A 24,613-nucleotide genomic window follows, 5' to 3' on the forward strand; every position below is an offset into this window, starting at 1 on the left:
AAGCTAAGAATTTGGAAGTTTTATGTTTAATTCCTCTGTGCAGATTTTGACCCCATGATTATCTTATAATAAAGTCAATTTATAGCCGATCTGTTGATGAAATCGGCAGTTTTTTTTCCTTTTTAATTTACTTTTATTTTCTGACATTTCTCAAAGAAGTTAGTTTGCGTGTGCATATGTTTGATAATCAGATGTATATAGCAATAATTGCTTTCCTTTTGCAAGTGCATATGGAAATTTTCTTGTCATAATATTATACAAGATGCTCTGATCACATCATTATGAATTGTTTCTCTATTCTCTGTTACTACCTACTCTAGTTTTTACTGTGCACATCTTCATGTATATACACATAAATATCCATATTCATATTTAATGGAGAAATGGAGAAAGTTAATTTCTTGATTCACTTAACTCTTGTCTCAGAAGCTAACGGAGAGTAAAGAAATGAAAGTCTTAATAGAAAGAACAAGAGCACCAACTCAGAGCAAGTCTTGTCGACTGCAAGGTGCATGCTACTTTTAAATTTGTTATAAAAAACCTATAGTTTGAATAGGAAAGGACTTTTGTCATCTAGTCATTTAGATAACAGTCTCATATTCGTATGTAATTTCATCTATTGTTGAAATAGAAATTGATTGGTTAATATCGTGGAATCTAATTCCTTGATATTTAGCAGTCTAAAATTAGATAATAAAATTTGTATTGTGTTTAATTTGTCCTAAGAACCTATTGGTATTCTCCCCAAATCTCATAAATGAGGAACGAGTCCATTGTATTGACTAGGAAGATTGAAAGGCTAGTCAACATTGGAGAATGCAGAGGACGGAAAGTTTGAATGGTGCATGCATTAGAAGCTTGAAGGTTGCTCTTGGAAATTGCCAAGAGTATTAATTGGTCATTAGAAATAGTAAAGGAGAAAGACTATATAAAAGGATGTGAGTTTGTTGAGAGAAGGTCATCCTCTAGGTGAGAGGGAGGATCCTCTTAGAACTCTTGAGTGATCGGTGCTCTTGGGGTCTATGAGTGAGGTGATGATAGCCTCTTGGAGCTCTTGAGTGATAGGTGTTCTCAGGTTCCTTGAGAGATCATGTGAGATGTGCGAGGGTTTTCAAGTCTGTCCGTGCAAAACTTGTATCGATTGTAATGATCATATTGGTTTGTGAAGATAGTGGATGAGAGACCGTGGATGTAGTCAAGTTTGGCCGAACCACGTAAAACTCTTCGTGTTGTGTTGGCGCTTGCCCTTCTTATTATTTGGGTGGTTATTGTTTGTGTGCTCCTTAATCCCCAACAGAACCAATTGACAGTTTGCACAGATGAACACACCGTGGTTTTGTACACAGAATCTTATTAATATTTTGGAGCCTGGCTATCCTGCCTTGTTTCAATCAGATAACTTCAAGACCTTGATTCCCTTCCAACGGGATTCCATAAGTAGGAAGCATTATTTTGCATGTAAACACCACATTTAAAGTAATGAGAAGCCCCCCCTGTATCATTAGCAACTAGCTTGAGATCTCCATCAATGAAAACGCTGACCAATGCAGAGTTGTCGCCCATAGATATCATCAGCTATGAGCAATGACCGATAATACATGATTGTACCACTGTAGACCCTTAGCATCAGAGTTGTCGGCCTCTTACTCGAACCAAAGACTTGCATGATACACGCTCCTGATGTCCCACTTGGGACACATGCCCTTCAAACTGCCATTCACCTGAAGAATAATCATATCCCTACATGAAGAAAAATAACCTTGTTAATTATGAAGGACAGAGAAATGTTAACATCATCAGAAATACTTGAGGCATATACTAGTCTCCTAGTCTTCCCTCCTGAATAGTGATATATAATAGTCTAATCCATATAGTCAGGTTTTATTTAATACCCTCGCACAAATTTAATATCTAGATTAGGTAACTTTGCCAGCCATGTAGCAAATTTAAAGGTGAATAAAATAAATTGGATGAGAGCCAAACTCTAACTAGCGAAGAGTAATTCTAATATAAATGAGATTACACTCATTGCCCAATGGTTCATATATTGGATCTCACTTTCAAAGTTTAAGCCAGCCAAGACCAAGAAGCACTTGTGGACTCAGTTAGATGTAATATTTATGTTGGAAGATGCTAGTTAGCATGCGGTGACAGCATTACTTATTTTGAGTCGTGTGTGTTGTGACTCATACACATCTTTATGATCAGTTTGAATGAAGGTAACCCTACTTTAATCTGAATCTCTGTTTGTGCAGAAGTATGGCTTGTAATTGAGTGTGGCTTGTCTGTAGACAGGACCCATAGTTTATGAATCCATCAATGAAGCTGTATCTGTCACTGACTGCCAAATCATATGGTCTTTGGATGTCAAAGTTAGAATAGTTGAGAGGGAGAGAGATGAACCCATGAGTAGGATCTTTTCCTAGCATAGACCGGGCTCCATGCATATGGAACTGGAAGAGGACTAAGCAGACAGAGATGAAGAGCAATAAACAAGCTCCCATTTTACTTTCTGAAGAGCTGGAGAATTTTATTATTGTGCAATAGATCTGTTGCTAGGTCTAATTGCCATGCCCATCGTCACTCTACTTATAAAGATCTAGACCTAGTGCTTACCAACTTTATTATATATTTTAATAAGTGTAAGCCAACCTTAGATGGCTGTCATCTTGGCATATGCCATGACATTACGTAATAACTTGAGTCAGCATGCATGGCTTGAAAATTTATGGCAGCATGCATGGATTTTATTCTTGTATCTTTCTCTGTCTCAGCTTTCGCGTTTAGACTCTGCCAATTGTCTAGTTTTGCTAAGCCTTTTTGAGTAGATTGATAAACAATATGCTTTGTGTTAACGTAGTGAAGATATAACCTACTGAAGAGATAAGCAGCCAAGGCAATGATTAGCTCAATGCTAATTAAGAGGGAGGCCATCAGTAGTTAATTTGGGAGGCAGTTAATATGCGAGTTGTAAAAAGCAGATACTGGGAAACCTAGAGTTGTTGCCTGCTAAGTGTCAAACTAGACAATACCAGACAAATCAATGTTGAATTTTTGTGTTGCATTACATGTTCTACTGTGTCCTTTTCAATCGATTGTCAGCAGACTTCAGTCGTCTTCATGTCTTAAGCTAGCTACTAGGTCAAAGTATTCCCTGTAATCATGGATATTATAATCTCAATTAAAAAGAGCAAGGGGACTAAATGATAAAGGGAGCATTGTCACTATGAGAGCAACTCAATTGTCTGTTTCCAAATATTGTATCCCTGAGATTTCCATATCCCTCATAATCTGGAGTATAATTTTTTGTTATTCACAAGAATTTCATAAACTCATTTAGCCAACGTTTACCTGTAAAAGTTTGCATTGTTATTCTAGTAATCATCATCATCATTATCATTTCGTTTGTGCTAGTTTTTATTTTGGTGGCAAGAGAGACCTTCATTTTCCGTAATAGCATATAGAGTATTGTTGCGGTGGGGTGGGGGGAGGGGTTTTGTCTCAACGTACTTGCTCAATGAGAGTGGTTTCTGTGTCAAAATTAATGGTTTATATTTATATAGAACACTTCTGAAGAAAATTCAACCTGATGCTCAAATTATTTACTCTTACAAGGTTCGTTGGAAAAAGGAAACACTGGTGACTATATATTATTTTTGAATCTTCTTTAGCTCGGAGACCTATTAAATCTTACTCTAGGAAATGGACCCTTCTGTATTATTGGTCTTAAACATAAGAATCTTGGTGGTCTGGTCGTATTTCAGCCACATGTGCACTTAGTTACATATATAGTTACACAGAGAGACAATTAATATGCAAACCGAAGTTTATTTCCTATTATCCCTTGCTAACTGCACAGACCACGTGCCTGAGGGGGTTAGATGTACACTCTAAGACACCTAGCTATTGCCATTATTATTCATGGAACATACTATGCTCTTTTTCAGGTAGACAAACTTCAAAACCCTTATCTTGGTCCAGTAGGATTCCATGTAACAGGAGCTGTTATTCTGAGTGTAAAGATGGTAAATACCAATCTTGAAGGAATGAATGCTCCCTCCTCGGTTATTAACGGTAAAGTTCAGTGCACTGTTTATGAAAACCTTTACCACCTTTGCAGCGGTGTCATGAATCACATTCACTTGGAACCATCGATCATATATAGATATTGTCCTCAACAGTTTGCCGTTAATAATATTTCAGTGCCCCATGATAGACCCTCAACATTAGAGTTGAGGCCCTCCATCAGCATCTGGGGAACCAAAGATTTGCATTATGCAGATGCCCAATGTTCCATTCGGAAGATAAGCCTTCCCTTGAAACTACCATACACCTGAAGAATAAGTGTATCCCTGCACAAGAAGTTGATCATAGAGTTCTGGCCCTAATTATATGTAAATCCAATGTTTTCATCTTTCATCCCTGCACAAGAAGTTGATCATAGAGTTCTGGCCCTAATTATATGTAAATCCAATGTTTTCATCTTTCTGAAAAACTAAGCTAATCTAACATAGAGTTCTGGCCCTAATTATATGTAAATCCAATGTTTTCATCTTTCTGAAAAACTAAGCTAATCTAACATAACTGAAACAGAGAAAATGTGTATGCTTATAGGACCTGCATGAGATCCCGAAGGAGAGGACCTTGAAAAAGTGGTAACAAGTTGGAGGAACCGGTAAATCTAGATTTAGTTCCTAGAAGCCTCTTCAATGTTGAGTTGAGAGGAGTGGTGACCACTAAAAAATATATTGTTATTATTTCTTTAGTGGTACAAACACATTATAATCTCAAATACAAATACTCTCTTTCTCTCTCCCTCTCCCTCCCTCTCTCTCTATATATCTTTCTCTTTTTCTCTCTGTTACTGGATGATTCTAACACAAACACTTGGGGGTTTACATAGGCTTTCTTATGGGGTAGGTATATGCACTATTGGGGGTTGTTAGTTACTGTAGTCACAATAGCTAGGTAGGGGGTAGGTGAGCTACTGAATATCAACACCCCCCTCAGTAGCGACTTCTCTATCCACAAGTCTAAGAAATCTAGCTTCTTTTTCAATGCTTAGATTTCCTCTCTCACCGTTCTCCATTCATCAGTTCTGTATGCTTCTTTGAAGGTGAATGACTCTTTCACGTCTTCTATCACAGCAACATTAGCATACTTTTGGCTTCCTGAGCGTGGTTGATCTTCGAAGTTGTTCAACTGGTTCTTCTTCGATATTCTTTATCTGGCTCGAGCGTACCAGTCTTCCATGAATTATTCTCTTTTGAGGATGTTGAAGAACTTAGTTTTGTCTTCTTTGAGTTCTTCTTTTTGACTTGGCTCCCCCAGCTTCTTCTGCAACTGATCCTCTAAATCATTAGAGTCTGGTAGCACAACTTCTTATGGAGTCCACTAAGACAAGGCTTAGTCAAACACAACATTTCTTGATGTGTAGCACCGTCCGGTTGTGGGATCACAACATCTCCATCTTTTTCCTTTATTGTCATACTCCACAAATATACATCTTACAACTTTTTTATTGAACTTGCTACATAAGTGATTAGGCACAAAGACATAACATACACAACCGAAGACTCTGAAATGGCTTACGGTTGGGTTGGTATTCCACAACTTCTAAAAGGGTGACATGAACTCCAGCTTCGGTTGTTGTAGCCGATTGATCACGTGCGCCGCAATCTTCATACACTCGGCCCAAAAACGTCCTGACACGTTCTTGGCATGAAGCATGCTTCTGCAAATTTCGGCGAGGTGACGATTCTTTTTTTTCGGCTACGCCATTTTGCTGTGGAGTATTTGGGCACGTTAGCTGTCGCCGAATCTTGTGCTGTTTCAGGTAATCGTAAAACTCCTTCGATGTGTACTCTCTCCCGTTGTCTGTGCGTAGGCAACGAATCTTCTTGCCGAGATCTCATCGACTTCTTCTTGGAATTGTTTGAATTTGGAGAGTGCTTCAGACTTTTTCTTTAGAAAATCAACCCAGACATGCCTCGAGTAATCGTCGATGAAGGTGATCATGTATCGTATCCTACTGATTGATTATTGTTTTACTTCTCCAAATACATCTGAGTGTATAAGCTCCAAAAGTTCATTGGCTTTGAATTGTGATTCCTAATACGATAATTGATGCGCCTTATCGTACTGACAACCTCCTCATACGGTCCCTCCTCGAATTTCCAAGTGTGGAAGCTCCTTCAACATTGACTTCTCCATCATGATCTTGAGCTTGTGATAGCTCACATAGCCAAGCCGAGCATGTCACAAATCAGTTGTCACATTCTTTTTGGCTTTATCTACGTATGCTGGTTCTGTCGACATCACATAGACATATTCTAACTTCTATCCCTCCATGACAGGTTCTCTTGGTGGTTTCAAGTTTTGATAGACTTTTACATCTTGTGGTCCAAATACTATATAGTTTCCACGTCACGCCCCAGCTCCAAAGTTGATAGTTTTGGAACGTAACTCGGCCGACAATGCAATCATACGGTCACATTCATGCTTCTGGATTATCCTGTATATAAATATAAAATCAAAACTACACCATATAGCATGTAACTAAGATAATAAAAGAAATAGATAGCTAAAGTAGTATCTGAAAAGACTGAGTTCTACTACAAGTCCACAACTATCCAAAGTAGGAAAGGAAAAATACATCATCGTCTCAATCAAATATTACCTAAGACAAATGAAGTGGAGAACTGATAGAATAAATGATGATCATTGCCGATGAGCCTGCCCCTCGAAATACTCTTGATCCCGCGAAGAAAGAACAATTCCTGAGTCTGGGGTGCGCAAACCCCAGGGGAGTCAAAAAACTCCCTACAAGCATGTAAAATAAAGAAATTGTGCGCGTGTAAGTGTATGTGACAGGTATAAAGGAAAGATAAAATCTAAATTAAATGTGATAAAAAGAAAATACCGCTTGTAGATATTATGAATAAATCTATCACAAAACATATAAACACATTATTCTTATTTTACATGTTATTTGAATTAGAGGAGAATAGTATCATGTATATAAATCGGTCCTTATCATGTATACAAAACATATAAGCACGTTTATAAATCATATTTTTCATAGGAGTCGTCTTCAAGCACAGTCTCTCCTATTGGATGACAACTAGGTGATCATGTAACAATTTTCCATAAAGTCATACATGTCAAACACCGTCACTAATCATGGCGTTTTAGGTGATCTCCATTATCAATACCAGACTAGTCTTCTCTATTTAGGCACTTGATGGTACAATATTCCGTAAAACATGAATTCTCCTATTGATTGAACTCTCCTATTAATTAACTTATGTACTATGTGCATCTGATGCCATGCAATGTACTAACACACGTTTTGAAACCAACATACTATCCTTTGCGTGCATACTACTACTAGTGTGATAATTCTAATCATAATATGCTTACATAACTTCTGTGAATATACTATGCTAGAGTTATGTGCTCCTGCTCCTCAGCCTTAACTGATACATTATTCCTATTAATTATAGCTAAACACTACTTAAACTCTTATATGTTTAGTAAACCTCTGCTTGATGATAATCTAACCATAATATTCTATCTTTAACAACTCTTCGTGTGTGTATATTGTTTAGAAATAAAAACTAAATTTAGATGTGAAACTTATAAAATACATGTGTAATATGTCATGAAAATGTGTTAGACATGATTGAAAATAAATTTATTAAAATTATTTCATGCTGCTAATCAAATCATTATCTAAAAAAAACTATACATCTACTTTCTTGAATACAAATGTAACCCCTCTATTGATTATATACTCTAATAACATGTACTAATTTCTACAAAATATACGATGCCGTTTGGCAAAGGGTTAAGTGAGGGGTTAAGGAGACTTAACTCATTCTTAACCCGCCAAACACAAAAAATTTATATAAGGATTAAAGTGAGTTAACCCTCTATAATTTGCCAAACGCAAAATATGTAGAAATGTTAAGCTAACCCCTCTAGAGGGATTAAAATGAGTTAACCCCTCAAAATAAGGGGTTTATTAATACTCCTATTTAGAAGGATTAAGAGCTAACCCCTGTAATTATAAAAAAATAGACAAAATCATTGTTATTCCCAAACACTAAAAATGATCATAATGGTTAAAATAAAACTTAAATACCGGGTTAATAATTTAGTCCTTTAGATTATCAAATGGGCTAAATATGTTAATCTTTCTCCTTAATCCCGCTTCTCTAACCATTTGCCAAACGGAGCCTATGTGATTATGTCATATAAATGTCTGTAGACTGAGATATACAATTAAGTCACTATTGTTATCATCACGAGTCTAGTTATGCGCACAAAGAACTTCAAACAAAGGAAGAACTGAACACTTGCATAAAGAGTAAAGATTTTTCTTCAAATCTAATGTTGACAAAAAAATTTAGAGAGGAAAATATGCTTGCCAAAATTCGAGAGAAACTCCAAAAGCTAAACCCAAGCAAATAATTCCTTTTTCTCAATTGTAGCTGCTTCTTCCCTTCTCCTTCCTTTCTTTCTCTCTCTTTTTTTTTTCTTTTGGAAGCTACCGTGAAGAAAAGGGGGAAAGGAGATATATATAGATTTGAGAGAGATCAAGCGGTTAGGTGACTAGAGATTTGTCTAGGATTTTATTTATTATTATTTTTTAGAAACAAATCGGTTTTAAACCAAATCCTGAAAACCAATATTTGTTAAACGTGTAGTTAGTTTCCAAAACTAACTCTTTCAGACCTCCCACGTGCATGAAAACAAAGGGGAGGAGGGGAGTTGTATGCTCACGGGCTTAACACTAATGGGCCTTTGAGACACTTGATTTTTTTTTCAAATCCCTTCATCATGTGGGTCTCCAAATTAATTGATTGGCAACTAAAAAGATGGATTATTACATTCCAGAAGTTGTTAATTAGGAAACAGATAGAAGATTTTTTTTCATACCCGGTGCATGGTATACATCTTGTAGTTGTATCCAATTCAGGTTATAGCGCGGCGTAAATGCAGTCTTTCCAGTGTGTGTGATAGGTAATCTTGAATTATTCGCTATCACAACTTCTTGACCGCCTTATACTCCTTCATATTGACAAGTTTCCCCTTATCTCTCGTCATATGGTTGGAATAGCCAGAATCAACGATCTAATCTTTATTATAGCTGATTTCTTCTCGATCTGAAACCGCTGCAAATGCGGACTCAAATTCTTCTACAATCGAGGTTAGTGCTATACCAATAACCTCGTCTTCGTCGACTGGTACATCTTCAATGATGGCCACGGATGCTTGGGCATTCCATTCTTCTTCATTATCTTAACATCTGCGCGATGTTGCAGCATTGCCCTCTGCAGGTCTTCTCTTGTAACGATAGTCTCTAGCAAAATGTCCTTTCTTCCCACAGTTGTAGCAGCTATTGTCAGGTTTCCTTGCTTGACAATCACTTTGCTCCTCACGCTGTTGTGTTCTGCCGGCGTATGATCGTCTTGACTGCCTCCTTGAGCCATACTCCTCTTTGCTTGCGCCTCTTAGTTCGCCTCTCTCCTTGTTGCCGAAGAGTGCATCATCTTCGCTTTTTATTGAAACTTCGGCCATTTGTTTGGCTAAGGTTTCCCGTGTAGCGAGCAAACTCTCCAACTCTAATAATGTTGGTTGAGTCGGCCATCAGTGAGTAGCAGCAACGAGCCCGTGGTATTTCGGTCTCAAACCGTGAATGATTATTCTCCTCATCCTTGCATCAGATACTTAAGAATTTGGATTTAGTTGAGTAATATCTGAACAGAGTGATTTTACTTGCTTGAAGTATTAACTGATTGTCAAATCCTTCTGTTACAAGGTCATCAATTGATTCTTCAGGATTTAAAGTCGAGCATCGTTTTTTCTAGAAGAGTCTTGCGAGCGTATCCCATGCCTCCTTCGAAGTTCTGGCATCTCGCATATAGTCTACGAGATCTTCTTCTACTGTCGTCTTCAGCACATACATAGCCTTGCCAGCTTTGATGTTCCACTTTCTTAGTGCTTTACCAGCTTCCCGAGATGCTGTAGTTTCAGAACCCTCGATGACCTCCCATAGATCTTGTTCTTGTAAATAGGACTTCATACAGGTTTTCCAATAGCTGTAGTTATTGCCATTGAGTTTCTTGAGTGTCCGTCATCGTGATGTGGTACTACAATATCTCCATGCAAGTCTGATTCCTGACTAACCAACTTCACAATTCCGGACTAAACACGAATTTTGGCCTTCAAGAATGCTGATAAGATCATCGTAGAAAGAGCAGGTCCCTGACCGCCTTGCTTTTATCACGAGCTACAACTTCTACTATTTTATGTGAACAGTAACCATACGTATGAACAATAACCGTATTTGTGAATAGTAACCTTACTTATGAATAGTGTCGTAATCGTGAATAGTAACAAGTGCCTACAAAGTGTAAATGATAATCTAACTTATTTTTTGATGTGAAAGATTCACCTTTGATGACAACCACAGAGCATACGATAAGCAGATACAATCACCCTAAACCAAGCTCTGATATCACTTGTTGAGTTGAGAGGAGTGGTGGACACTAAGAAATATATTGTTATTATTTTTTTAGTGGTACAAACACACTATACTCTCAAATACAAATACTCTCTTTCTCTCTCTCTCTCTCTCTATATCTCACTTTCTCTCTCTGCTACTGGGATGATTCTAAAACAAACACTTGGGGGGTTTATATAGACTTTCTTATGGGGTAGGTATACATTATTGGGGATTGTTGGCTACTGTAGCTTATGATAGCTTATGATAATTTGATTCATTTTCACGATTTCCGCACTGAGAGAATTTGAAATTACATTGTAGTTCGTTCAGCGTTCTATGTGGCTGGAATCGTATCGGACATTGTATTCGTAAGGTTAGTTTTTGCTTAATTACATGTTTGTGTATGATATTCTCCTAATTGTAGAGAAATTTTGGAATTAAACCCGAATTTCTCTCTAAACTCATTTATTCTTCTATTAATTTCTGGAGATTAGTTTTTTGTAAGGATAATTTGCAAAAAAATCACAACTAATACACAGAGTTCTCGTAATTGTCTATTTATGTTTTTTTGAAAAGTTATTTTCTACCATGCTTGATTCTCTTATCTGATGACTAATATAGACAACAACAGTTTATAATTGTTTGTTGTTAATATTTTACTGTGTCTTTACAAAATGTTATCAATGAACTAGTTGCATGTACTAAATGGATTTCTGAGTTCGCTCGATGTATTTCCCTGATATTATAGCATATCTCTGTTCTGGTCAGTAGGAGTATCTAATGACTTGTGGCTTAGCATTGCAGCCCCTGCAAACATTGAGATAGATAAATATCCTTCTTAGACTCGATGCCTGTGTTTTATGAAACTTCATTTGGAGATGAAACCTTGAGCATTAATACCATCCTTGAAATCTTCACTGATCAATGTTGTGAACATTCAGGTTAATCCCCACTCATCTTTCCATTGAAGAGGACCCTGAGTTTAGAATCTTCTTCTTGCCACCATCTATTGGATTAATCTCCACTCATCAATTTTCTACCGGTGGCTCTGCTTGAAATAAGCTCAAGAACACAATAGGTTTTGTATTTGTCCCCATTACTCTTCCCCAAACCCATAAAAATCCTCCAAAATCCCCACTAAACCGTCTAAATATACCATACTGATGGTTGACTGAGTCACGGGCCTTTTTCTGTTGACTAAATGACAGACTAAATGGAAAGCAAAGAATTAACAAAAGGATAGAAGGTGAGGAACTGACGGTGGAACTGAAGATGAATCATGGAGATGATGAAGGCATGCCATGTGATGAAGATCTGAAGATGGTTCTGTGATGATGAAAGTGGAGGTTGAGAAGATAGTTCTATGTATTCTCAAATGGAAAAAGGAGGAGGAGGAGGAGGAGGAGAAAGAGAAGAAGAATATAGTTCTATGAAATTCTGTGAAGGCATGAAGATGACCCAAGTCAAGTCAAAGATGATGGTCAAAGTCAAAGTTTGAAGTTGAAAGATGGTTCGAAGGCGGCTGTTTTAGTCGGGATGTAAGGGCAGCAAACTTTGCTGTGAGGTGAAGTTGATGGAGAGAAATTTGCAGTGAGATTAATGAAGATCAGACCTGTATGCATTGAAGAGGGGAGTTATATAGACCAAGGCATGTGGTAAGATCTGGTTCAACAGGAACAAGGCGCTTGGTTGAGGACAGGAGCAGAGTTGCATTGGTGATTTTCGCTGGGGTTAGGAGTTTAATTAGGATCAAGAGCGGGGCATCCTAATGTCATGATGATGTTACAGCAGAGATATATGTAAGAGGAACCAATTGGGTCCTTGTCGTATACATAAACATATTATATAAATGCCCCTTATTTGACAATTTTTAATTTAATAGGAATTGTTAGACAACGTTCCAAGTCCCCTATTCAAGTTTTGGCACTTAAGAAATTCATATTACTTTTATGAACCAGGTTTTAGTAAGCTTGTTATTTCACCAAGTTAGTCCACTCCAACTCAACAGTAAACCATTTATTATGTGGATTTCAAGACATTATTGGTTCATTAATGAGCTGGCTGGTGATGTAGGCGGCTCCTGTCCTGTTGTCTCACTGGTCCATTCTCCATATCATTGACCTTGCTCTCTTGGATTTAAGCTGTTTTGTATACCCTTTCCAGCTTCTTATCTTTCCAGGTTATTCCTTTTTATAATTTTGATTGGGCAATTTCCTCCAGATGATTTGTAAATAAGTCGCTTTACAATTTCTTTTCTTCTAATTGGAAAGATCACTAGTACATGGACCAATGGAAGCAGGCAGTTTGATTTTCTTAAGCGCTTCTCACTATTAAAGAGGGTAGACATTACACACATTTTTGCATCACTTTATGAAGCTTTTGATGTTCCATCACATTATACATGATGGTTGAAATGAATACATGTATTATAAATTCACCCATCTTTCTTGAGTACTCTGATATCCCTCCACATAGACTCCATGTAATACGTTTCGTCTGTCTGGCCATATACCCCGCACTTGAAATAGAAAGCATTTGGACCATTGCCCTCTATCTCTAGCTTTTGAACATCATTAACAAACACAGTTATCTTATTGGAATCCACATCATGTATCACATTTACCCTCATCCACCTGTCATAGATATTTGGTTCCACTAAGGTCCTGTGATAGAACTTCAATTGACCATCAACGACCATCAGCATTAACACGGTAGCTGGATATGTAGTGCGATGGATCTGCACGATTGATGTACCGCTAGTGCCGTTGGGCACAAATCCATAACCTTCAAACTGCCATACACCTGATGAATAGTCATATCCCTGCACCAAAATAAGGATGAGACCTATGAACTGTTGATACCTCTTTATCCATCTAACTCTAGTAAAACCTTTCGTATTAATTAAAATTTAAAACTACTTTCTTGAAAGAGTATCAGAAATTACACGTATGCGAATTTCAGTTCGTGGTTTTGTTGTGGTGGTTGGGTTGAATGGCTTGTCAGTTGAATACACCCAAAGCCTGCGCACTCCATCGGTGTTACTGTATCTATCACTCAGATTTAGATTGTATGGCCATTGCATCTCAAAATTATATTCTGTTAATGGCATGTCTGTGAAGCCATCCGTGGGATCTGCACTGCAGAAGAGATGAGTATCTTTTAGCATGCTTAGGGAAGCAAGAAATGCAAACAGAAGGCCAGTAAATGGTGCCATTTAGAGAAAACACTATGCAAGTGAGAGACCAGATGATGCAGAAATCAGAAAGGTGGAAGGGATACTTATAGAAAGGGTGATTATGAAGATGAGTTATGCAGGTGATACCAGGATAGTGACCTATTTGTCCGGAAGGTTAGTTTATAAGACTGACTTAGAGATCAATTGAGTAAAATATTAGTTGGCTGACCAGAAAGAACCGGCTTTGTTTTTTACCTTGTTCTCGTTCAGGAACTATAAAACAATTACTTGATGCTTTTCTTATATATTTTCTTAGAAGAATGGTTTGTAATATATGTTAACATTGTTCTCTCTTTAGCTCAATCACCATGATATTTTGACATATATTTGCTCTATCCTTGCTCTTCAATCAAAATATATGTCTTTGTACAAAATCTGGTCTATTTTACTGTAGAAGGCAGAAAGAGCAAAATAAATTTTTTGCATGTGTAGGCGTCAAAAAATGCTTACACACATCCAAATACCACTCAAGGCAAAGAGAAGACGATAAACGCCATTCTCTTAATCAGAGGGAATCATTCAAAGGAAGTGAGACAACATGTACACACCAAAGACAGTACATGGTGGGGCGGCTAAAGCACGGCTAGTGCCGCGGCTATTATAGGAGATTGTTGCGGTGGTTACAAGACAGTTGTACGATGATTATTTGAAGCCCACGTGGCGGCATATCAGAGATAGAACGTGTGCTGACGTGGACAAGCAGTTAAACCACGAAAAAGGTGGTTAAAGGACGTGGGAGAACAGTTTCAAACACGAGGGGACGTGGGTGTAACTGTCCCTTTAGCCGCGGCATCCACACTGCCGCGCCAATAGCCGCGACAGTGTTGACTGACGCGGCCAAAGGGCATTTGGTTGGTCGGTTGTCTCGCCTCCATTTCCACTGTTATGCACTGCTACCCCTATAAATACCTCCCTAGACACGAAATAAAGGAGAGAGAGCAGATTGGGGCATAAAGACTTGAGCTTTTGGTGAATTAGAGCAAGAGAGAGAGTCTTCCTTCTTCACAAACATCCTCAAGAAGCTTTTGGCGATTCCTAGAGATCTAAGCTCTGACTTGATCTTTAGAAGAGTGAACATCTTACATTGATAAGATATTCGCTTCAAATTCTTACTTCGATAAACGAAGGAAGAATCTCCAAAACCTTCACGATTCAACCAGAATCTGTGAATCGGTGGTCCACGGGCTAACGCACCCCCGGCACAGGCAAAGATCCCACGCAAGCAGCGATCCAAACAACGATCCTGCGTTTGTTTCTAAGGAGCTTATAATTTGATTTTTGTTATAAAGAGTAGTTTTACAAAGTACGAAGCTCACTCTTTTGTATTCATTGTAATCGATAAACAGTTATAATGAATTCTACAATAGAACTTGTTCTTGACGCAAACAGCATGCGAAGGAAGTAAATTCTACTGAATATGATGAATAAATGTGCTCTGTAGATTTCATAATAAAATACCATGCGTAATATCATTTTGAGAAGTAAATAAAATGTGCCCCTGTGATCTACATGCTACAAAGTTCGAGATTTTGGTACCAGGTGTGCAGATTTTGACCACAAAGTTTATAATCACATTTTGATTGCTCCTCTATAAATTCTCTTACAAGGATAGGGACCTCTGTGTGGTTCACTCTGTTAATTCATCCAGATTACATATGAATCATCCTTTATTTGGTTTCAAGAAATATGCAGTTCATTGGTGATTTTGATGGACAAGATAGGTGGTTCTGATCTAGGTTTGAAACACTGGTCCTTCCATTCTTCATGCCATGAATCTAGCTGTGTTATATTTTCCTTTCCAGCCTCTTGTTTCCTTAATTTTTGTCATTCTGATAGGGCAATACATTGAGACTCCTCCAGAATCTTTTGAACCTCTTTCATATAGTTTAGTGTATTTTTGCCTCATGGAAGATAAGAAAGTAGGCTGTTTGGTGTAGCACACAAGTTTTCTTATTAATAACTAGGATACGCGCGATGCTTTAACATACATTACTTCGTTAAGAGTTTGATCTTCCATCACATAATGATTGTTTTAATTATTACATTTGCAACTTCACCCATTCTTCTTAAGCACTCTGATATCTCTCCACCTTGATTCCATGTAATGAGCTTCATCCCTCTGGGCATAAACCCCGCACTTGAAATAGAAGGTATTTGGACCATTTCCCTCAATCTGTAGCTTTTTAACACCATCGATGAACACAGTTATTTTATTGGCATCCACGTCGTGTATCACATTTAATCTCATCCACCTGTCGTAGATGTTTGATTCCACCAAGGTGCTGTGGTAGAACTTCAGTTGACCATCAACGACCATCAGCATTAGCACAGTAGCTGCATGTGTAGTGCGATGAATCTGCATGATTGCTGTGCCACTGGTGCCATTGGGCACAAAGCCATAGCCTTCAAATTGCCATACACCTGAAGAGTAGTCATATCCCTGCACCATAGTAAGGATGAGAAATACAACTCATTGAACATTCTTTATCAATCTGATTCTAGTGGAAACTAAGGTGTAAATTGAAACTATTCTCTTCAAAGAGATTATCAACTGTTACCCGGATGCGGATTTCAGTCCGTGGTTTTGTGGTGGTGCTTGGTTTGAAAGGCTTGTCAGTTGAATACACCCAAAGCCTTCGTACTCCATCAACATAGCTGTATCGATCGTTGAGATTTAGGTTGTATGGCCATTGCATATCAAAGTTCCTTTCAGATAATGGCATTGCAGTAAAGCCGTCGGTGGGATCAGCACTGCAGAAGAGATGAGTATCTTTCAGCAGGTTGAGGGAAGCAAGGAGTGCAAAAAGAAACCAAGTAGATGATGTCATTTTTTGTGAGGGCCAGATGGTGCAGATACTAGAAAGATGTAAGGGGAATTTATAGGAGAACAATGAAGAAGCAGGTGATGTAACCATAGACATGTATTTGTCAGTGGTTAGTTTCCAGGAAGGCTTAGCAGTCAGGAGAGTAAAAACGTTCATGCTGCCGCATAGCAGAAGATGCTTTGCTTTCACACTTATGCTTGTTACGGTTCTTGAATCATAAAATATTGCTTGATGCCTGCTCATATAATTTCTGACAAACATGGTCTGCTTCCCTTGTAATGTATGCTTTGATAGTTGTCCTTTTTGTTCCATCACAATAGATATGATTTTGACATTTATTCAATATATTTGAACTTGTGAATCAGATCGTATGCTTAGTATATGTGCTGTTGGAAAATCTGGCTACTTCCCTGAATAAGGCAGAAAAATCCAAAATAAATTATTAAGATTCAGATAGAATTTTTTTACTGAAGATAATGAATAGTTGTGCTCTGGTTATGTCAGAAGCACACAATATGCGAAACTTCGTTTTTTAAATATGTAAATAAATTTGGAGTGACCGAAAAGCTAAGAAGTTTGGAAGTTTTGTATTTACTACCTCTGCAGATTTTGACCCCATGATTATCTTATAATAAAGTCAATTTAGAGCAGACCCGTTGATTGAACGGGCAGTTTTTATATCTTTATTTTACTTTTGTTTCTGTCATTTCTCAAGGAAAGACCCGTTGATTGAACGGGCAGTTTTTATATCTTTATTTTACTTTTGTTTCTGTCATTTCTCAAGGAAATTATTTTGCAGGACTTCGACACCTAATGATCCTGTGTGCAAGTGCATATGTGATAATCAGATGTATATAGCAATAATTGCGCCCTTTTTCAAGTGCATATGTGATTTTTCTTTTCATAATTGATAATACTATATAAGGTGATCTGATCACAGTGTTATAGACTATTTCTCTATTCTTTATTACTACCCTACTCCAATTTTTACTGTGCACACCTTCACACACGATACACACACACATATCCATATTCATACATAAATAGAGAAACAGAGAAATTTAATTTCTTGATTCACTTTAATTTTCTGTCTCAGAGGCTAACCAAGAGCAGAGAAATAAAAGTCTTAATGGAAGGAACTGGGGCACCAACTAAGAACAAGTCATGCTGCTTTTAATTTTGTTCTTTTCTCATAGTTTGAATTGGAAGGGAATTTTGACATTTAGTCTTTTGTACTCTAATTGTCTCATTTCAATCATATGCAATTTCATGTATTGTTGAATTAGAAATAAGTTGGTTAATATTGTGGAATCTAATTCCTTGGACTTTCTCAGTCCAAAATTAGATAAAAAACGTGTGTATCTTGTTTAATTGGTTCGAAGAACCCATTGGCAGTTTGCACAGATGAACACAAGGCAGTCTTGTAAACAAAATTTTATTAAATACTTTGAAGCCATGCTATCACGCCTTGTATCAATCAGATAACTTCAAGACCTTGATTCCCTTCCAGCGGGATTCCATGAAATAGGAACAATTATTTTGCGTGTAAACACCACATTTGAAGTAATGAGAAGGCCCCCCTGTATCATTAGCAACTAGCCTGAGATCTCCATCAATGTAAACTCTGACCAATCCAGCACCTGTATCATGGATCACATTCACTCTGAACCATCTCCCGTAGATATCATCAGCTATGAGCAATGACCTATAATACATAAGTGCACCATTGTAGACCCTTAGCATCAGAGTTGTCGCCCTCTTACTCGAACCAAAGACTTGCATGATACACACTCCTGATGTCCCACTTGGGACGTAAGCATGCCCTTCAAACTGCCATACACCTGAAGAATAACCTTAGTTATGAAGGCCAGACAAAAGTTAATGTAATCAGAAATAATTAAGGCATATACTAGGCTCCAAGTCTTCCCTCTTGAATAGTAGCAAACACGCATTGGATATATCATAGTCTAATCCGTATAGTCAGGTTTTATTTAATACCCTCACACAAGATTCATATCTTAATTAGGTAACTTTTAAAGTCATGTAAAAAGAGCAATCCTACTATAATTGAGTATTAAATCCAACCTATCCAAACATGAATGATAACATAATATCTGATAGTTGATGGTTCGTATATTGGATCTCACTTTCAAATCCAAGCCAGCCAAGACCAAAGAGCACAAATAGACTTAGCTAGATGTGAGATTGCACTGGAAACTGTATAATTTTAACTGGTATTTTGGTTGGAAAGATGCTAGTTAGCATGCGGTGGCAGTGTTGATCACTTATTTTGATTCGTGTGTGATGTGAATCATGAACACCTTTATGATCAATTTGAAATGAAGATAACACCTACTTTAATCCGAATCTCCGTTCGTGGTAAAGTGTGGCTTGTAATTGAGAGTGGCTTGTCAGCAGACAGAACCCATAGTTTATGGATTCCATTGATAAAGCTGTATCTCTCACTGACTGCCAAATCATAGGGTCTTTGGATGTCAAAGTTAGAACTGTTGAGAGGAAGAGAGGTGAACCCATGAGTAGGATCTTTTCCTAGCATAGACAGAGCTTCATGCATATGGAGCTGGAGGAGGGTTAAGCACACAAACAAGAAGAGCAAAGTGCAGGCTTCCATTTTACTTTATGAGAGTTGGGGGGATTTTATTTCTTGTGAATTAGATCTGTTGCTAGGTCTAAATGCCTTGTCCTTCCTCACTCTACTTATAGAGATCTGGACTTAGTGCTCACCAGCTTTATTGTATCTTTTAGTAGGTGTATTCCCAATCCTAGATGGTTGCCATCATGGTATATGCCATGATATTAGGTAATAACTTAAGTCAGCATGCATGGCTTAAAAATGTAATTATTGGAGCATGCATGGATTTATTCTTTTCATGGTATATGCCATCTGTTGCGGCTTTCACGTCTAGACTCTTGTCTTTTGGCTAGTTTTGGTTATTGCTAAGCCATTTTGAGTAGAATCATAAACAATATGCTTTGTGTTAATCTAGGGAAGATATATTCTACTGAAGAGATAAGCAACTGAGGCCAGTGACTAGTTCAATGCTAATTAAGAGCGAGGTCATCAAGTGTTTAATTTGGGAGCAGCTAATTGGGAGACATAAAATTAGAATAATGCGAATCCTAGAGTTGTTGCCTGCTAAGTGTCAAACTGGATAATGCTAGATAATCCAATGTTGAATTTTCACCTTACATCATTTGTTCTTTTGTATCCTTTTCAAATTATTATCTGCAGGCTTCAGTTGTCTGCATGTCTTAAGCTAGTTACTAGGTCAAAGTATTCCTTGTAATCATGGATATTGAAATCTGAATTAAAAGGAGTAAGGGTACTAAACGATAAAGGGAGTATTGTCACTATGGGAGTAAACCAATTGGAAGCATTCCAATGAATATTGTATTCGTAAGATTTTCCATATCCCTCGTAATCTGGACTCTGAATTATTGTTATTCACAAGAATTCCATGGACTCAAAGTCATGCAGCCAGTGCTTTCTTTGCTAGAAACCTGCAGAATTTACATTGTTATTCACCAACATCATCATTTCATTTACGTTAGTAACCTTTTCTGTGGAGAGAGAGGGACCTTCATTTTCCATAATGAACATTTAGAGTGATTTTTTTTCGTGGGGCAGGAGGGGTTATGTCTATACATATTTGCTCAATGACCATGGCTTCTGTGTCAAAATTAATAGGTATATAGAACACTTCTCATGGAAATTCAGTCTGATGCTCAAATTATTTACTCTTATAATATTCACGAAAAAAAGGAAAAACTGGTGAATATATATTACTTTCATATCTTCTTTAGCTTGGAGACCTATTAAATCTTAGACTCGGATACAGATCCTTCTGTCTTATTGGTCTTAAAACTTGGGGGTCTGATCGTTTGTGGGCTTGTTGAACCACACATGCACTTACGTGGTTCATAGACAGATATTAATGCATAAACTGAAGTTTATTTCCTACGATCCGTTTGCTAAATGCAAAGAGCACCCACATTCCTGAGGGGTTAGATGCACAATCTAAGACATCTAGATATCCTCATGGTTACTTATGGCACATACTATGGTCTTATTCAATTAGACAAACTTCAAGACCTTTATTCCCTTCCAGCAGGATTCCATGTAGCAGGAGCTGTTATTCTGTGTATAAACACCAAACTTGAAGGAATGGATGCTCCCTCCTCGGTTATTAACGGTCAATTTCAGTGCACTGTTGATGAAAACCTTTACCACTTTTGCAGCTGTGTCGTGAATCACATTCACTTTGAACCATTGATCATAAATATTGTCCTCTACAGTTTGCTGCTGGTAGTATTTCAATGCCCCATCATAGACCCTCAGCATTAGAGTCGTGGCCCCTCCATCAGCATTAGGGGAACAAAAGATTTGCATGATGCAGACACCTGATGTCCCGTTTGGAACATAAGCCTGCCTTTCGAACTGCCACATGCCTGAAGCATAAGTATATCCCTGAATATGACATTGATCATAGAGTTATGGCCCAAATTATATGAAAAATCTTTTCGACTTTCTTAAAAACTACCAACAGCTATCAGAACAAGCATGTGTGAAGTATGATATGGCTCTGGAACCATACTCCAACTTGGCCGAACTTGGTGTAGCATCATTCAAACAAAGAAAACTGGTTAAAGTATAGGCTTATAAGACCTATGTGAAATGATAGAGAACCAGAAGGAGAAGACCTAGAAAAAGTGGTAACAAGTAAGAGCCTAAGAGGAACCAATAAGGTTTAGCTCCTAGAAAACTTATCAATACTGGTTGTCTATATGATGAGCTCAAAATGTTTAGGCAAAACTAAAATCCGAATGATGCTTGTGGGCTATGTAAAGCGACTTGAAGTAGTGTCAATTTTATAATGTCTTTTTGGTGGCTGTTATGGTTCTATGACAAACTAGTAGAAAGAATTGTGCATTTTCTAGGTAGATACTCACATCATCAATCAAGCTAATGCTGATTTCAGTCCGAGGTTTGGTTGTGCTGGAGTGAGAATGTGATTTGTCCGTTGAGTATACCCAAAGCTTGCGTACTCCATCTGTGAAGCTATAACAGTCAGAGAGAGGTAGATTATATGGCCATAGCTTGTGATAATTTGATTCATTTAATGGCACAGGTATAAAACCATCAGTGAGATCACCATGGCATAAGAGATTGACATCCTTCACTAGAGTTAATGGAAATAGGAATGCTAAGAGAAACCAAGCAAAGGGGCCCATAGTTGAGAAAATTTTATAGTGACAGATAATTTGCTTCGTGAAAGAGCTAATTGTCTTGGGGTTTATATAGTGACATAATTCAGTTAGGTGCAGCTCATTAGTGACGGACAAATTTTCAAAACCACCCTATTTGAACATTTAATTCCAAAAAACGACCTCTTTTGAACTTATTTGCAAAAACCGACCTGGTTTCAGCCTTGTCGGTTTTTGTGAAAAAGCTTTCGAAACTTCACGGGAGTTGAACTCCCGTGAAGTTTAGTAAAACTGCTAAACTTCACGGGAGTTCAACTCCCGTGAAGTTTCATAGTTCAAAAATTTTTTTTGAACTACAAAACTTCACAGGAGTTGAACTCCCGTGAAGTTTAGCCGATTTACTAAACTTCACGGGAGTTCAACTCCCGTGAAGTTTCAGAAAGTTTTTTTTTTCAAAAACCGACCTGGTTTCAGCGCCAGAGCTGAAACCAGGTCGGTTTTTAAAAATAAGTTCAAAACGGGTCTTTTTTTGAGATTAAATCTGGAAATAGGTTGGTTTTGAAAATTCGTCCCATTAATGACAGTCACTTTGGAAATTAAAAATCTTTTATACATTTCTTTATGCAGTAAGTTTAAAACTTCAAACCTCTGCATGTATTAATAGGAAAACCTTTTCCTATTTTATTATAAATCCACTTAGTTATCCTCTATGGTTTATCCATATTCCATAGATATCCTCCCAAGATGCCTCTTTCCATGTGTTTAAGATAAGGGAAACTGTTTTGACTTTTTTTTTGGGTTCAGATGACAAAATCACAAGTTTTGGTTGATGCACTTTATCCAACAAAAATATTTGTGTGTACTGTATTCAATACCCAAAGGATATACTAGACATCAGAACAAGCTTATTAGACTCCACACTGTATGACTAAAAGAACTAGTGAACAATCTTACTATCCCGAGATCATGCGCCCCTTCTGAGAGAACTCAGTTCTCTACACATATATATAGGAGTACAATTGTATACATAGTTTCTCAATTTATATGTTCTATATCTGCAGGAGTTGGTTACGTTTTAGTTACAAACTTACAATTACGTCAACCGAACATTTGCATGATTTTCATTTCAATGGGATAATTTCAGGACCTTAATTCCCTTCCAACTTGATTCCATATACTTGGAGCTATCGTGCTGTGCATAAACACCAAGCTTGAAGTAATGAAAGCTTCCTCTTCCATCACGGTATCACCAACCATCAACTTGAGAACACCGTTAATTAAATCTTGATATTCTTTGCACCTGTGTCATGGATCACATTCACTCTGAACCATCTATCATAGATATTGTCTTCAATATAGTAATGAAGTGTGCCATTGTCCACCCTCAACATCAGTGTTGTTGCATGTAACCTAGTACTGCAAATTTGCATGATGCACACTCCCGTTGTCTCATTAGGAACATAAGCATCACCTTCAAATTGCCATACATCTGAAGAATAATCATAACCCAGCAATAATAATAAATATTGTGAGCCAAAGAGGAGGAACAGTTTCCATAGTTCAAACGGTAATGGCATGTCATTAACAAGTCTGATTTTGATATATTTCTGAAAGGGGTTAACTGCACATAGATCAGATGTAGTATTGTTGTTTTGAGCTTACTACACTTGCAATTTTTTTGTTGCAGATAGACCCCTGGGCTAATTTAACTCTTTTACCATAAGTGAAAATTTGGCAGATATTGCTCTTGGGTGAAAAGGGTAAAAGAGTCAAATTTAACTCTTTTACCATAAGTGAAAATTTGGCAGATATTGCTCTTGGGTGAAAAGGGTAAAAGAGTCAAACAATGAAACCCAAGGCGTTTACTTGCAACAATGAGACTACGGGGAAAGTAAGTTCAACACAACGATACTATAGGGGCCTGTGTGCAATTAACCATTTTAAATTATATATCTTATTGTAGTTTGAATCTAAGGTCAAATATGATAATAACCCTGAATTGTAGCATTTGATAATGGTTTAAGTGAATTATTTTCCAGGGGGAAAAAGACTGTGGGCTACTGTGTGAACAAAAGTTTGAGTTCTTTCCGAGTTGGAATCAACATTCTGGTGCTCGCCTAATTGTATTTTTTTTGCATTTTCAGAATAGATGGTGTCTTGGACAAAAGATATGTAAAGAGATATTTTAGCATTACTTTGATGTGGATTTCAGCCCGAGATTTGTTTCACTTGCACGAGAATGTGGGCTATCTGTAGAATACAACCAGAGCCTGTGTACTCCACTGATGTAACTGTACTGATCGTTAAGACGTAAATTATACGGCCACTGCTTCCTGAAATTCTCTGATGTTAATCTCACAGCTTCAAAGCCATTGTTCACCAATGCAGAAGAGGTAAGTATCCTTAACAAGGCAGAAACTACAAATCCGAAAGGGAACCATCGGAGCTGGCCATTTTGATGCAGATTTCTAAGAGGTTTACTGGATTTAAGTTTGAAGATTCATAAGGTATCCAATAATATATATTGATGGTTGGTACTGGGGCTAGATACTCCGCCTCGTAACGAGTTCCTCGCCACTGCTTCTACTTTGAGGAATCGCCTCTCTAACTTAGGACGGGAGATGCCTGCACCGCGCCACAAATTCTATGGTTGGGTCCATTCTTTGGATAGGTTTTGGTGGGCTCGTATGACGAAGTACGTCTTTTCATAAGGTATCCAATAATATATATTGATGGTTGACTTTGGAAGCTTCAATTGTTTCAAGAGTTTCTAGTCTAACAGTCTCTGAACTCTCTGCATTATTTTGTTTTCAG

The 24,613-nt window shown here is 37.6% G+C and overlaps 4 protein-coding genes and 1 pseudogene across 4 annotated transcripts; all 5 read right to left on the bottom strand.

Moving 5' to 3' along the window:
• On the bottom strand, positions 1,388-9,497 carry LOC109824152 (annotated as a pseudogene).
• LOC109824153 (citrate-binding protein-like) lies at positions 12,948-13,727 on the bottom strand. Its single transcript, XM_020390682.1, has 2 exons — positions 13,458-13,727; positions 12,948-13,334 (listed from the first exon to the last, which is right to left on the bottom strand). The coding sequence occupies exons 1-2, from the start codon at positions 13,725-13,727 to the stop codon at positions 12,948-12,950; spliced, it is 657 nt and encodes a 218-aa protein (XP_020246271.1).
• Positions 15,802-16,970, bottom strand: LOC109824154 (citrate-binding protein-like). The gene is made up of 2 exons (XM_020390683.1): positions 16,307-16,970; positions 15,802-16,188 (listed from the first exon to the last, which is right to left on the bottom strand). The coding sequence occupies exons 1-2, from the start codon at positions 16,883-16,885 to the stop codon at positions 15,802-15,804; spliced, it is 966 nt and encodes a 321-aa protein (XP_020246272.1). The 5' UTR covers positions 16,886-16,970.
• Positions 18,047-19,205, bottom strand: LOC109824155 (citrate-binding protein-like). Its single transcript, XM_020390684.1, has 2 exons — positions 18,930-19,205; positions 18,047-18,403 (listed from the first exon to the last, which is right to left on the bottom strand). The coding sequence occupies exons 1-2, from the start codon at positions 19,203-19,205 to the stop codon at positions 18,047-18,049; spliced, it is 633 nt and encodes a 210-aa protein (XP_020246273.1).
• On the bottom strand, positions 20,396-21,826 carry LOC109824157 (citrate-binding protein-like). Its single transcript, XM_020390686.1, has 2 exons — positions 21,545-21,826; positions 20,396-21,062 (listed from the first exon to the last, which is right to left on the bottom strand). The coding sequence occupies exons 1-2, from the start codon at positions 21,824-21,826 to the stop codon at positions 20,670-20,672; spliced, it is 675 nt and encodes a 224-aa protein (XP_020246275.1). The 3' UTR covers positions 20,396-20,669.

Source organism: Asparagus officinalis, chromosome 9 (genome assembly GCF_001876935.1).
Source record: "Asparagus officinalis chromosome 9, Aspof.V1, whole genome shotgun sequence".
Taxonomy (NCBI): Eukaryota; Viridiplantae; Streptophyta; class Magnoliopsida; order Asparagales; family Asparagaceae; genus Asparagus; species Asparagus officinalis.

Coding starts and splice junctions, on each gene's coding strand:
- LOC109824154 (XM_020390683.1), bottom strand. CDS start 16,885: ATGGAACAAAAAGGACAACTATCAAAGCATACATTACAAGGGAAGCAG. Junction 16,189..16,306: donor GGACTGAAATCCGCATCCGG/GTAACAGTTGAT, acceptor ACTATGGTGCAG/GGATATGACTACTCTTCAGG.
- LOC109824155 (XM_020390684.1), bottom strand. CDS start 19,205: ATGGAAGCCTGCACTTTGCTCTTCTTGTTTGTGTGCTTAACCCTCCTC. Junction 18,404..18,929: donor GAACGGAGATTCGGATTAAA/GTAGGTGTTATC, acceptor GGTGTATGGCAG/TTTGAAGGGCATGCTTACGT.
- LOC109824153 (XM_020390682.1), bottom strand. CDS start 13,727: ATGGCACCATTTACTGGCCTTCTGTTTGCATTTCTTGCTTCCCTAAGC. Junction 13,335..13,457: donor GAACTGAAATTCGCATACGT/GTAATTTCTGAT, acceptor ATTTTGGTGCAG/GGATATGACTATTCATCAGG.
- LOC109824157 (XM_020390686.1), bottom strand. CDS start 21,826: ATGGGCCCCTTTGCTTGGTTTCTCTTAGCATTCCTATTTCCATTAACT. Junction 21,063..21,544: donor GCATTAGCTTGATTGATGAT/GTGAGTATCTAC, acceptor TGTCATATTCAG/GGATATACTTATGCTTCAGG.